We start from the raw sequence: 14253 nt of genomic DNA, 5'->3' as shown, positions 1-14253 counted from the left end.
GCTCGGGAGAGACTATACATGATTTGGAATAATCTAATTGGACAATTTTTATCACATGCAGCTACGCGGTGCATTTTCATTGGTTCACAACCGGCAAGGTATTCCCTAAACTTCCAGGGATTTCCGTGTTGTCTTCAGTCACCTCCTTGTAACACATTTTCGTGTAGCTTCATCGAGAGTTCATATACACTGACAAAGATGAAGAGCAAATTGTGGTTACTGGGACTTCTAGCCCTCGTTTTAGCATCCTGTAAGTAATTTCTTGCGTTTAATTTTCAAAAACACCGCAAAAGGGTGAGCACGAAAACATGTGTACGCGTGGACGTCTTTCATTGGCTTCATTCAACGTGAGTGCGGAAGTAGTGACAGTTTCGGTATAACTTTGTCGTGCTCTCTGATATATATGGAAAAAGAAGTGTAGCTTTATGTATTGGTTTTCCATAGTACCTTGATGAAATAACATTTGTTTCTCCAAAATCCAGGACTCTGTGTGTTTTAAGATGTTCTCTGAGTTGACACCGAAGTCACATGTCACCCTCCTCCAGGCTCGAGCCTGGCATTGGCACATACCAGCAGTAATCGCAGTTAAAAATGACACTTCACATTCAAGGCAAACTGTTGTCTTTGGCGAAAGTGTTTACAGATATGAAGAGAACTGAAAAACAGTCACAATCATGGACCTTACGTCCATGATCACAATATACGTTAAAGCATCGAGGTAAAAAGAGAAGCTTGTCGAAACTCCATTCGTGGAATGGTACCGTGGTCTCTTTCCGCGTTGCTTTCATTACTACAACTCTAGTACTCCAGCCCTGCGTACGATCCTACGTGTGTTCTCCCACCCACACGCCGGGAACACACAGCATCGTACGCAGGGTTTCTACTTCAACTCATGCTTTGTCAAGTACCCGCCAGAGAAACTATTCTCTTAATAATACATTCACCAACTTTCTAGTACCATTGGAGCTTAGTTATACCATGAAGGTATAGAGACAATAACTTGCAGTAATACAAGTAGGTAAAGGATTCAGGAACTTTAAAGTGCTGATAATTTTCAAATTGACGTACACATCAAAGCAAAATCAGACTGATGTCATGCATATACACAGTTTTCATTACAGCCTTGGCATACAGTTAATATAAAATCACACATGATTATGATAGTGGAAATAGAGCTACCCCCATGCAATGTGTTTTGTAAGTAGTGTGCATTTAAATCATCCATGGTCCGAAAATGTCTGAACCTCTGTGAAGTCATTGAGATAGAAGCTGCTACCTTCATGTCGAAGCAAAGTTTTTCACAAGTTACAACTGCAGAAAGGCACATATTTTTTGTCTGATCTATTTGATAAGCAAATTTATATTTAATATCTAAGTTTCATCAGGAAAACAAAGGACAACACCACGTACTCTTGCACATCACCCGAAACAAACTTTATCACTAAGATAAGATTGAAATAATGCCAGTATACCTGCAGTTATCATCATCATTACAATTTGAAAATGATTGTCATGGGACCAGCTTTTAATCAATACATGCAGGTAACTTTGAAAAGATTTTTACAATATCTGTCATGGAGGACGAGTTTTTTATTCAGAACATGTGAGCAACAAGGAATAAATTTCCATGACATTTGTGAGGACATTCATATCAAGTAATGTAAAAGTATATTTCTTCTAGCTGACAATGAATGAATGAAAGGATTGCAATTCTATCAACCAAAGCATTTAATGTTGTCCAATCTAAACTAAAAGCATGTGACACGACACCAGCAAAAGGAGGAAGTGATTTCATCAATGTTCAGTCTGGTGGTGTAAATGGAGCACATAGTTGCCTATGGCCAGAATGCCCACTTTTAACAAATGTAAAAAGTGACTTTGGAAGTATGATAGGTTCCTTGTAATGTGTAACATTCTATATGTCCATCCAGCACTTTCTTTAGCATAGCCTTTGCAGATTTTGCAACTGGTGCTCAAATATCCTGGTACTTTAGAAACCAATAGGTTCACAGAGATTGGTATTAACACGTTGTACTATCTTGGTACACATGTTTCAAAACTGATAAAAATAACATTTCTGTCAGAAGTGAGGGCTGTCATACCCACTGATAATGGGGAAATGTTACGAACGTCCAATAGTTTTTTGACAAATACTCCTACTAGTAGCAGCTTGCAGACTTATAACAATGGATGTGGGTTATTAATAGAGCTATTCATTACTTATGCAAATGACACGTGCATGTTTCAGCCATTTATGTTGTACCATCACAGCAGGTCTTTCATTAGAAACCTGTACAGATATTTAATAGTTTCTTTGTTAAGAAAAATGCTTTTACTTTGTAGAACAAAGAAGTTGGAAAATTATTCATGTGAAATATCACCATGTAGCATGTTCACAAGTATAACTCGGCATCAGTAAAGCTTGTAATACACACAGCTTTGAAACCATCTGTAGGTAACAAATAATGCAAAATATTCTAATTGTCCAAAATTTAGAAAGAAACAAAGCTTTAGGGACTCTTTGAACCCAAATTTTAGATGCTTAATTTCAATAGATTACACACTACATCATAAATTTGAACATCACTTTGGAAACACCTATATACATGATGACGATTTTCAAGTGGAAAAAATAATGGCCCTTAATATTAAAAAGTAGCTGAAAAAGAATTGGGGTGCATTTTTGTACATGAAGCTATAAAATTATCAGAGGTAGATTCAGAAAGTGATTTCCTACTTCAGTTTATCTACTAGACATGGAAGGATATTTTGGAGGTGAGTAGGAGTTGACACAGTTGTGTCATCTTCAACACATTTGTTGAAGTTGGTATCTCCATTTCCTGCTAACTCATCTCAAAATATTGAACTCTCGGGTCCTTTGTGAAGTTTTCTCACCCATTTCTGTTTTATTCTTTTATCAAACAGCCTGTGTTCTAGCTGAGGACTCAGAAGATGCAGAAGTCACAGTTGAAGATGACATCGGAAGTAGCAGAGATGGATCAAAAACAGATGATGAAGTTGTACAAAGGTAAACAATTACATCTGATTTTGATTTAATCAAAATTAATATCTTCTATGAAACAATCTGCTTGGAATATGAAGTTCTTGCCTAACATGAATCATCGATTTTGTGTTGCAGGGAAGAGGAAGCCATCAAGTTAGATGGACTCAGTGTAGCACAGATGAAAGAACTTCGAGAAAAAGCAGAAAAGCATACTTTTCAAGCAGAAGTAGACAGAATGATGAAACTTATCATTAATTCTCTTTACAAAAACAAGGAGGTATGTATCAGTTGTTGTTCAAACTCAAAACGTAACTTTTGAACTCCTAGTTCTCATTTTGGCCTATGATGAGGAGTTGCAGCAGCACTATTGATGAGGAGTTGCAGCAGCACTATTGATGAGGAGTTGCAGCAGCACTATTGATGAGGTGGACAGAAATCCTGCAAATGTTTAACTTCCATGAAGTACCCAGTAGTAGAATATGCAGATTGAGTGCATATGCTCCAAATTGATCAAAATAATCTCGTGGTTAATTTCCAATTTATACATAGAAAGAATGTTCATTTCTTGAAACTTACGACGACTCCTACTGTGCTTCTTTCCCTTTCAACAGATTTTCTTGCGTGAATTGATTTCAAACGCTTCTGATGCGTTGGATAAAATCCGTCTGCTATCACTCACTGACAAGAGTGCCCTTGATGCAACAGAGGAACTAGTTGTTAGAATAAAGGTGAGTTTACATCAACATGTATGGTATTCTAGCTCTAAACTTTCATGTTGTCTCTGACTAGTTAATCCTGCCCAGACTAGTTGAATTATGTTGAACATTTGTCTTGGCATATCATGCTTAAAAAATGTGAATGCAAAGTCAAAGTAGCTGTATGATATTATGTGTGCATTGATGTTTGAAAAGATTATACTGACAGGGCATAGAATGGAAAATGTATCAAATTGATCAAAACTTGCAAGTGGTACATTTTGTTTGAGTCAAAAGTTCTTGGAGTGAAAGACTTACTGACAACAGCATTTGAACTTATAAGGTTTAAACTGTGACCTTTTGGAGAAAATGCTATCAACTCAAGGAAGAAATTACAGATGGTGTTTAACAGTCTGTAAATTTCAATTATCTCATGAAGTAGTTTGTACAGTGGGAATATAATTTGACTGTTGGTGATAACTTTTCAAAACCCAAAACTCTAAAAGTACAACTTCTCATAAGATCCAAGCTTTCACCAATGAAGCCTGAATCCATACAGCAGGTTCCTTGAAATGAATACTGCTTAAATAATAACTAAAGGTCATATCATGTTGCAGTGTTTCCGTTGTTTTCACTTATAACTAATCAGTATAAATCTTTGTACGTTTATTTGAATTTCAGGCTGACAAAGACAATCACATGCTGCATGTAACAGACACTGGTATTGGTATGACAAAAAGTGATCTTGTAAATAACTTGGGAACGATAGCAAAATCTGGAACCAGTGAATTCCTCAATAAGATGTCGGTAAGTATGTGCTAAAACTTCAGTCACAGTCACTTCTCAGATACATACTGTGCTCTGATATCAAATACTACTGTTTTATAAACAATGTTATTGAAGGCCAGAACTAACATATTTTCACTGACCAATCGATACAGAATACAGAAAAGTCAAGTGAGAAGCTTTAATGGACATCTGACCTTCTGTCTTATGACAATTATTTTACCATCTATAGGAAGCGTCATCTATGGAAGCTGGTGATCTGATTGGTCAATTTGGTGTTGGTTTCTACTCCTCATTCTTGGTCTCAGAGAGAGTAATTGTGACATCAAAACACAACGAGGACAAGCAACACATCTGGGAATCTGATGCCAATGAGTTCTCTGTCACTGAAGATCCACGTGGTGATACACTCAAACGTGGTACAACTATCAGGTATGGTGCTGCAATATCAAACTGTCCTGCGATAAACTGCTCATTTATTTTGTACAACATGTGCGTTGCATTTCCTGTTTGTGCTCAAAACGTCACAGGGCTCTGAATGAACTATACACAATGATTTCTCAATGCATAGAAATCTGGACACATGACAATCAAATCTATTTTTCAAATTCTCCGATACCAAAGTCTGTTGTGTCATAATTTGATTCCACTTCAGTCGTAAAACATTGTGTTGGGATATTTCTCTTTGTAGTCTGCATCTGAAGGAGGAGGCATATGAGTTCTTGGAACCAGAAACCATCAAGAATCTTGTCAAGAAATACAGCCAGTTCATCAACTTCCCTATCTACCTCTGGGCCAGCAAGGTACACGATCTTTGCTTTCATTTGTGAAAAATAAAATTATTTCGATTGATTGAGAAAGTTGTTCTCTCATCCAAAATAACACCAAGAAAATGCAAGTAATTGTGATATTAACTATGTTGAGATGTGGATGGTTAGATTTGTCATAGTTTATGAACTGCAAGACAGTGCCGTCTAGGTGACAAAAAAGTTTTGAATATTGATTACCTGTTATGCTTTACCCACATAGACTGAATACGTGGATGAGCCAGACGAAGATGAAGATGTCCCAGCTGATGAAGAAGCTGAGGAAGAAGATGAAGAACCAAAAGATGAAGATGGTGAGTGTTTCATCCTGGTAAATGTTTTATTTGTCCCTGGGTTTGTGATTTCATAGAATCAGAAGCCTATACAGGGCTCGAAATAATACCTGTCTGCCTGTCCCGGACAAGTGAAATTTGGCCTGGGACAAGTAGTTTTGAAAAGTACTTGTCCAAGTGGACAGGTAGGTTTTTTCAGCCTGCAACCAGTATTTCAACCTATTGACTACAGCAAATATTCATAAGTTTAAATTTATATACCAGCGTTTCCGTTACAATTTCAAAACTTGCGTACGATTTTACGCAACTTGGTTTTTATTTGCGTAAAATGTATCAACAACACGTACGGTGTCGGTGGGAATCGGTATCTGAAGTGAGTTGGGCATTCTTTTCTGTCGAACTTGGGGGTTTCCTGTAATGCGCATGCTCTGTTAACAAAAAACAATAAAGTGGGGGGGGGGCTTCATAGTAGCTGAACGCATGTATGCAATGCCATGATGCATGTCTCGTAAATGATCGTTGAGCAGCCTAATGACTTCATGTTCAAAGAAAATACTTTCTGACCGTGAAATTAATGTTTTCAAAGGGCCAACAAAAAGCAGATACTGATCAAAGTCCAGCGGGACCTCTCAAGATGCAACCCTACAGAGTGTAAATCGTCATCCGTAAACACTTTCCAAATAACATGCGACCTAATGACCATGATTAACTGTATTGTGTTACCAACTCGATGGATTCTCGAATTTTTTGCATCTGTAGTGTCATTGTCTGTACAGAACTGATTGACATGATGCTTTGTGATGATGAAATACAATGTTTCATAAAGAGTTGCGGTCCGCTAAAGTCTAAAATGTTGCAATATCATGATAAATGTCACTTGCAAGCAGGTGCATATGTTCTATTTTTGTCCTGCATTGAACCACGTTGAGGCAATGTAGTGCGAGCCAAGTACGTCCATGTCAAGGGGCGGCATTTCTCAATGCGTATTAGTTTACGCAGTCATGATTTTTTTTTTGCGTATTTCAGACTATTTTGCGTAAAATACACAGGATTTTGTGTTAACGGAAACGCTGTTACAGTATATACCTTTTACAATTTTGAAAATCATTATTTGGATATTTACCTGTCAGAAAAAAGTAAAAGAAAATTCGATAATATCTAATCACTGTTTACAGGAGGCAGCCATATTGATTTATCTAAGGTCACGTCTCAAATCTCTTAGATTGGGAGATTCTCAAAGCTATCTCGACACCGCTGTTACGCCAGTTTGCATATGATACAGGCATGAGTTTGTTGAATTGAATTGAAACTAGTATAGTTTCTTAGAATAAATTATGCCATTTTGGACAGGTACTTTTCTCACTGGGACAGGTACTTTTTATTTTGACTTGTCCAGTGGACAGGTGGTTGAAAAAAAGTATTTCGAGCCCTGCTATACCAAAGAAATATTTCAAAATGTAAGTGTGGCTAGAAAGCAATCAGTGTATTGAAATACACTATTGTCATTTAAGAGGTGACCTTGTGTATAGCATGTAAACAATCATTTTAAAATAGCTGTAGAATTCAGAGTGATGGTTCCTCAGTATGTATCTTAACAATTTAATTTTCACTTTTGTAGAAGCCACTGTGGAAGATGAAGAGGAAGGAGAGAAGGAACCCAAAACAAAGAAGGTTGAAAAAACCACATGGGACTGGGAACTGATGAATGCCAACAAACCAATCTGGACTAGAAAGTAAGTCATAATGACAGTGTTCTGACATACACTCACTATGATCAGTTAGTCTGTAGATGGCACTTCATAGCCCTTTATCACTTTGTTTGGTGAAACACTTGGGTTGTTTCAAAGTCAGACCATTGTGAAAAAAACCATGGGCAGATGATGACTTGGAAACTGTAGCAGAACATCATTGTGAATTTGACATATGCCCCTTTCTCAATAATAGTCGAAGCTCCTGACAATGTTTAACTGCAATTCTTTGGTTTCAAGAAGTTAGCATTGATCAAGACCACAACTGTATAATGCAGGGAACAAACTGTAACAATCTACTCTATATACAAACCCAAATATCTATTTTATTTACAATTAACTGTCTTCTCTATTTACAAACCAACTTTCTATTGTATTTACTATCATTCCATATTTCATTTCAGTCCCAAGGAAATCACCGATGAAGAATACAATGAATTTTTCAAACAATTCACCAAAGAAGTTGAAGATCCTTTGGCCAAGACTCATTTCACAGCTGAAGGAGAGGTCACTTTTAAATCCATTCTCTATGTACCAAAGAGTGCTCCTACAGGCATGTTCCAGGATTATGGAAAGAAAGTTGATGCTATTAAGGTAAGTTTCTCCTCAATTTTGACAGTTTCTTCAAAATGAAAAGGAGCAACTCTTGAATGACTTTTGTACTTCTTATCTGACTCCTTGCAACATGAACTCCAGCAAAACTGAAACAAACCAATGATCAAAGACTGATTCATATCAAGAAGTCACATTTTCTTTCACAAGACTGTGCTTGTATCCTTGTTTTAAGGTTACCATTCTTTTTATTCCCATTCATAAATATGTTCCAAACGTCAGACATCAGTGTTTGACTTCATGATTCTCCCAAAAGGAAATTTGAAACATCAGTAGTTTCTTACTTTGACAAAACCTGTTTTTGCATCTGTGCTTGAAACTGACATGGCAAATTACCTTATCACAAGGTATTCATCTTGATTGTTTCATATTACAGATGTATGTACGCCGTGTCTTCATCACTGATGACTTTGAAGACATGATGCCCAAGTATCTGAATTTCGTCAAGGGTATTGTTGATTCAGACGATCTTCCCCTCAACGTATCACGTGAAACTCTACAACAGCACAAACTCCTGAAGGTTATCAAGAAGAAGCTTGTCAGAAAGGTAAGAATTCTGATATAATCCTAGTATTTACATTTTTCAGGAAATTTACAGGAATTTGAAATCAGTGTATTCTCTGAGTATATAAGTTATTTGAAATATATTTGAAATATATTCTCTGAATATATAAGTTATTTGAAAATATTTTATCAATTTCCGATTCAGTATTTCTCTTCTACATAACATTTGTTTGAACCAATGGACAATAAAGATACATCAAGCATAACATGCCAATACTTCTAGAAAACAAAACAATTGTCAAAAGAATAAATATCATGCATGATTTGTTACATAACAGTTCCTATTCATGAAATATGTAATAGTATGTCATTCTTTTAGTATATTACAAAAATCAAGACTGCAGTTAAACATTTGAACTTGAAATTGAGAATGGCTCACATCATGTGTTTCTCACCCATAGACTTTGGACATGATCAAGAAGATGGACGCTGAAGACTTCAAAGAGAAGTTCTGGAAGGAATTTGGCACCAACATCAAGCTTGGCATCATCGAGGACCATTCCAACCGTACACGTCTGGCTAAACTTGTCCGTTTCTTCTCCTCCAACTCTGACACTGAACTGACCGGTCTTGCTGATTATTTGGAAAGAATGAAGGAAAAACAGGAGCACATTTACTTCATGGCTGGAACATCCAGAAAGGAGGCAAGTTCTTGTTTACTCTTTCGTACTGTTTCATTTTTTCAGGTAGTATTGTGTGCCAACATGTGTGTCATATGGATGTCTCGATGGTTTGAAATTTACTAGACAAGATAGTTGAATTTATGTTCTAAATCCTTCCATAAAACTGATAATAAAGAAGTAGTTTTCCCACAACCTTTTTGATGATCTACTGGTGAAGGTGATAAAGTCATATTTCTTTAAGTGTCTCATGATAGTTATCTGGATAACACTTCTCGATGGGATTTCAAACTTTATACGAAGCCACTCTGTGATATTCTTTATTTTCAATTAGAAATGGCTAAACAGGTACTTTCAGAAGAACATTGCTTCTTTGACCCTGCAAACATCAAGGCAATCAGCATAAACAAAACGAAACAAAGCAAGATTATGTACAGCTGGTGTTTATTGGGACACAAAATATATTACACCATAAAAATTGGTATGAACACTCACACTGATCTAAAATATTTTGTGAAATCTGATATTTTACATAGGTTGAAAATTCTCCATTCGTGGAAAGACTGCTGAAGAAGGGCTATGAAGTACTGTACTTAACAGAGCCAGTAGATGAGTACTGCATACAGTCCCTGCCAGAGTTTGAAGGCAAGAAATTCCAGAACGTCGCCAAAGAAGGTCTTAAGATGGATGAATCTGACAAAGCCAAGGAAAGACGTGAAGAAACTGAAAAGGAATATGAACCATTGATGAAATGGTTGAAGGATACCCCACTGAAAGACAAGGTAAAAAAAAACTCTGTACAGTGAACAATGATGCATTTGAAATTTCATCATTTTAAACCATTTTAACAACAAATATTTTTAAATCTCTAAAGAGAGCAGCATTTTTCTTTTATCCTCTTTTGTTTGAAATCAAAATTAATTGTGATTATCATGGCAATATTTTCATCATGAGACCTAAATTTTTTTCATTTTTCAGATCAAGGAAGCAGTCATTTCCAACCGTTTGACAGATTCTCCCTGCGCCCTGGTTGCCAGTTCCTATGGCTGGTCAGGTAACATGGAACGTATCATGAAGGCACAAGCATATGCCCAGGCCAAGGACTCACAGTCAAGGTGGGTACAGCAGAAAAATAATTTCTCTTGGCGTTTCAAAACTGATGTTGTCAATACAGGGCTTTCTGATACAACAGTGTCAGCAAATTAACACTACCAGCAACTGCCGAGTTTCTGTTAAGGTAATATGCACCTCGAAAGTGAAAGACTTAAACTTTTGCTCAAACTTTCCTCAGTGAAACTTTCAACCATTCTCTTACCAAAGCAAGAATAAAAATCAGGGGTCACCGTGCAAACTTTGGTACTAGAGAGACAAATAACTTGTGGTTTCTCAATATTTGAAATCCAAATGGCCGCCATGCCTGTGTTAACTCTATGAGAAAAAATAAAATTTTCGATTTTTGAAAAATTAAGACGGTGAAAACTTTTCTTTCGCCATGAGCTTCAAAACGAGCCCCCACAAGTGGTAGGTCAGAAGAAAATTGATAAAATTTGAAGGCCTGAACATTGTCCCCGAGGTGCATTGTACCTTAAACATTCTCATTTTTCTTGTTCAACTTAAATGTCATCCATGGTCTCTTTCCACCTATTTCATTTTAAAAAGTGCTATAATATGACCCCTCGCAAAATACAGTTGACGAACATAAAAGCAATCAGTCAAATTTATCACTGAAAGATATCTGGTATTTTTCTTTTTCACCATGTATGGAGGACATTATTTATTAATTACTTTTAAATTGATGATATGTATTTGATAAATAAAAATATCACTATTGATACTCAAGTTAGTAACTCATTATTTTATTTATGCTTACAGCTTCTATTCAGGTCAAAAGAAAATTTTGGAAGTGAACCCCCGCCATCCATTGGTCAAAGAATTGAAGGGCCGTGTTGATGCTGATGAAGATGATCAGAGAGCAAAGGATCTTGCTGTCCTCATGTTTGAAACAGCAGTTCTCAGATCTGGCTTCCAGTTGGATGACTCCGCTGCTTTTGCCAGCAGAATTGAGAGGATGCTAAAGATTAGCATGGATTTAGATCCAGATGCACAGGTAAGAGTTATCAATTTGACCAAATTTAATACTGGTGAAAATTGTGTTCCAAAATGGTAACACTATCTTTCCAAGGATTACAAGTCTCAGAACACTTCGTGTCTGTATTATGCAAATGTATGCCAGACAGTATGCTGTATTTTGTGATGGGAATTAGAGTGCCAGTGTGTCAGGTTTTCTTTCCTCAAGTCATGTCAGCAGGAAATATTCAGCGCATCATTTGTTCTCCTCCAACCAGGTTGAAGAATGGCCTGAAGACATTGAAGAGGAAGAAGAAGAGGAAGAAGATGAGGAAGATGAAGAAGAAATTGACAGTGAAGATGAGGAAACAGAAACACAAGAAACTGAAGAACCAGAAGTAAGTTTACCAGTACCATCTTTAACATCAGAATAATGCACTTTGCTGAGACCATTGTGACCAATATTTTGATCATTTAAATACTTTTCATGATGTTGACAATGATACAGTTTTCTAAGACAATTTCAAACTGAAGTCTGGCCTGTATGTAAGTTCAGCTAAAACTCTTCTCTTGGTTAGAACTGGAATTGTTTGTATATGTTCACACTTTGCAAAAAATTTACCGGAAAGATTTTTTTTTTCTATGTATCAGCCTATAACCCCTCAAAGGTTTCACATTTATTTTCTACAAGGCCAACTTTCTCAGATTCATACTTTGCTTAACTTTTTTATACTTCCCATTACAATTTACTCAAAAAAAATACTGTTTATTGAAATTAACCAAAACGGATAAGATGATAGATACAGAACAATCCAACAAATAAAAAGCATTGCGTAGGATTGCATTCAGAAACTAACATCACTCATGTTTTTATTTTATCATCAGGAGAACACAGAAGACCATGATGAACTCTAAAAGATGATGACTGCCATTCCATGCAAAGAGAGAGTAGTGTAGTTGTTACAGTGCAGCAATTGTCATTAAGGAATTCTGACCCGTATCTTCATCGTTGTCATCATCGTCATCATCTTCATGTCTACTACAGATAAAACTTCATAAACTGTTCTGCCTTCATCAACAGAGCCTTGCTCTGGAAGGCGTCTCTTTTCAGCAAAGTGTTGTTCAACTATTATGCACCATTGCTCTATATTCATGTGCAGAACAGTAACATCAGAATCAGTACTTCATCATCGGCAGCAGGGTTTTGTCATTAGTTGTCCTGTCTCCCAAACATCACTAGAATACAGATATTTATTGCAGTCAATATTTTATACTCATTCAGGTAGCAACACCGAGCTGCATAATATAATTTTTTTTACAATTGTTCCTGTAAATTTTAGAGAAATCAAGATCACTGTATGTTACACTGTCATGAATATAATAATATGGAGCAAAAGCAACTTAAATGTTATTCTTGTGGATTGTCGTAGACTTCTGTTTTCTGTGTTTCAAAGAGGGAAAAAAAAGAAAGATGTAACGTTTTTTTCTATTAGGACTCAAGTTTCTTACATAGTGATATGCAAAACATGCATGGACATTGCACTGTGACTTTCAAAAAATTCAGATGGATTAACTAGCCATTTTTCTCTGTACATTTGTGGCATGATTGTTCTACAGTATGTGCTATTTGCTAGAGGGGATTCTGAGTGATTCATCGGTCAAAACCTTGCCTTTTTATGTTTTTATCAAAATAATGGATGTGATGACAGGAATCAGATGGATTAAAAGTTTCATCGTTATTGTATCAATTTTGAACAAGGAAGAAAATAAATTATTTCTTTAAACAAATGTGTGGTTACCATGTGCACTCTGATCTTTTAAAATTAGTGCAACCCTGTCCCCAGATGAAACTTGCTGGTATTAATCAGTGTAAAGTCTTGGTTGTTCTTGTATGTGACCAGTGCAATCATCTCATGACCAAAAAGAAAACATTTCCACATTCAAAGTTCTATATCCACAGAGCAACAGTATGATGAGTAAGCAGAAATAGAGAAATATGTTTATTTAGAAGTTCAAAAATCTTTAACAATGCTATCTAAATGCCAAAGTGTTAATTTTCAGTGTTGTACATCATGTATACCACTGAAGCAGGGCTTGCCTGTAGTGATGTTTAGTGACCATATATATGTCCTTTCTCCAGTTTTTGGATATCTGTAAAGTTATTGTTCACCTTCTATTCATGGTCCCTCAATCACCGTGCTGTGAGGCTAGTATTTATGTCCTTTCGAAGCTGTGATAGGAAGTAATTAAAATACTGCTTGTAGACCGACAGATCTCTGATTTGCAGCAGATACAGTGTACTGCTATGATAGCCTGAAATTCAAGCATAGCGATGCTGTTCCGTTAGTTTGAATTTTGTTGTGTGAAACTAATTTGTTACAAAATAACACAAAATTTGATTGACAACTGACACAGGTTGTCCGCAAAATGTGCAAACTGCCCTCCAACATAAACAATAGTGGGACACAGTATCCCCTGGGTTAAAATTCCTGGCTGCAACACTGAAAAAGTATTTGTGGTGCAAAGAACAAAACCAATCTACCCATCAAATCTAACAAGTATACCCATATTATCATGTTAGAACAAATCAATATGCACACGTCAGCAATTAGCAGGTATCCAAGGTGAGAAATTCTTCTGATTGCAGAAATAAAAATCATTGCAATTCTTTAAGGTGGAGACTATATGATAGTAATAATAGTATGCAGTAGTAGCAATAGCATAAGAATTTTGCCATTTTCTTTAAAATTTTGGATGAAGATTGCAGTGGATACACAAGGATTATGATGAGAATTTAGGGTTCCCATGGAATTCATAAATATGTCATAAACACCAATTGCTTCATAGCTTTCAGAGAAGCAGGAAGGTGATTACAACTGGAGCAGACATGTCATGTCAATTTAGATTTATAAACCATTCCTCTACAAATTACTTTAAAAATTATGAAGACACTCGGGTGTGTAAGTCTAACGGGGATTTTGACATCTGTTACTGTTTTTTTAAGCCATGTAAATTTCACACCCACAGGCTACAAAGAATGTCAAATACTCAAAAGTGG

The 14253-nt window shown here is 36.3% G+C and overlaps 1 protein-coding gene across 1 annotated transcript; it reads left to right on the top strand.

The window, feature by feature from the left end:
- The first annotated feature begins 19 nt into the window (after positions 1-19).
- On the top strand, positions 20-12983 carry LOC139135894 (endoplasmin-like). Its single transcript, XM_070703669.1, has 17 exons — positions 20-250; positions 2926-3028; positions 3140-3281; positions 3616-3732; positions 4381-4506; positions 4718-4917; positions 5177-5288; positions 5515-5605; positions 7203-7317; positions 7737-7926; positions 8321-8491; positions 8910-9152; positions 9665-9910; positions 10107-10243; positions 11001-11235; positions 11474-11593; positions 12081-12983. The coding sequence occupies exons 1-17, from the start codon at positions 199-201 to the stop codon at positions 12108-12110; spliced, it is 2430 nt and encodes an 809-aa protein (XP_070559770.1). The 5' UTR covers positions 20-198; the 3' UTR covers positions 12111-12983.
- The last annotated feature ends 1270 nt before the right edge of the window (positions 12984-14253 follow it).

The sequence above is a fragment of the Ptychodera flava genome, chromosome 6 (genome assembly GCF_041260155.1).
Source record: "Ptychodera flava strain L36383 chromosome 6, AS_Pfla_20210202, whole genome shotgun sequence".
Lineage (NCBI taxonomy): Eukaryota > Metazoa > Hemichordata > Enteropneusta > Ptychoderidae > Ptychodera > Ptychodera flava.
The sequence above is the reverse complement of the archived record's forward strand: the minus strand, read 5'-3'. Positions and strand labels throughout refer to the sequence as shown.

Coding starts and splice junctions, on each gene's coding strand:
- LOC139135894 (XM_070703669.1), top strand. CDS start 199: ATGAAGAGCAAATTGTGGTTACTGGGACTTCTAGCCCTCGTTTTAGCA. Junction 5,289..5,514: donor TCTACCTCTGGGCCAGCAAG/GTACACGATCTT, acceptor TTACCCACATAG/ACTGAATACGTGGATGAGCC. Junction 10,244..11,000: donor GCCAAGGACTCACAGTCAAG/GTGGGTACAGCA, acceptor TTATGCTTACAG/CTTCTATTCAGGTCAAAAGA.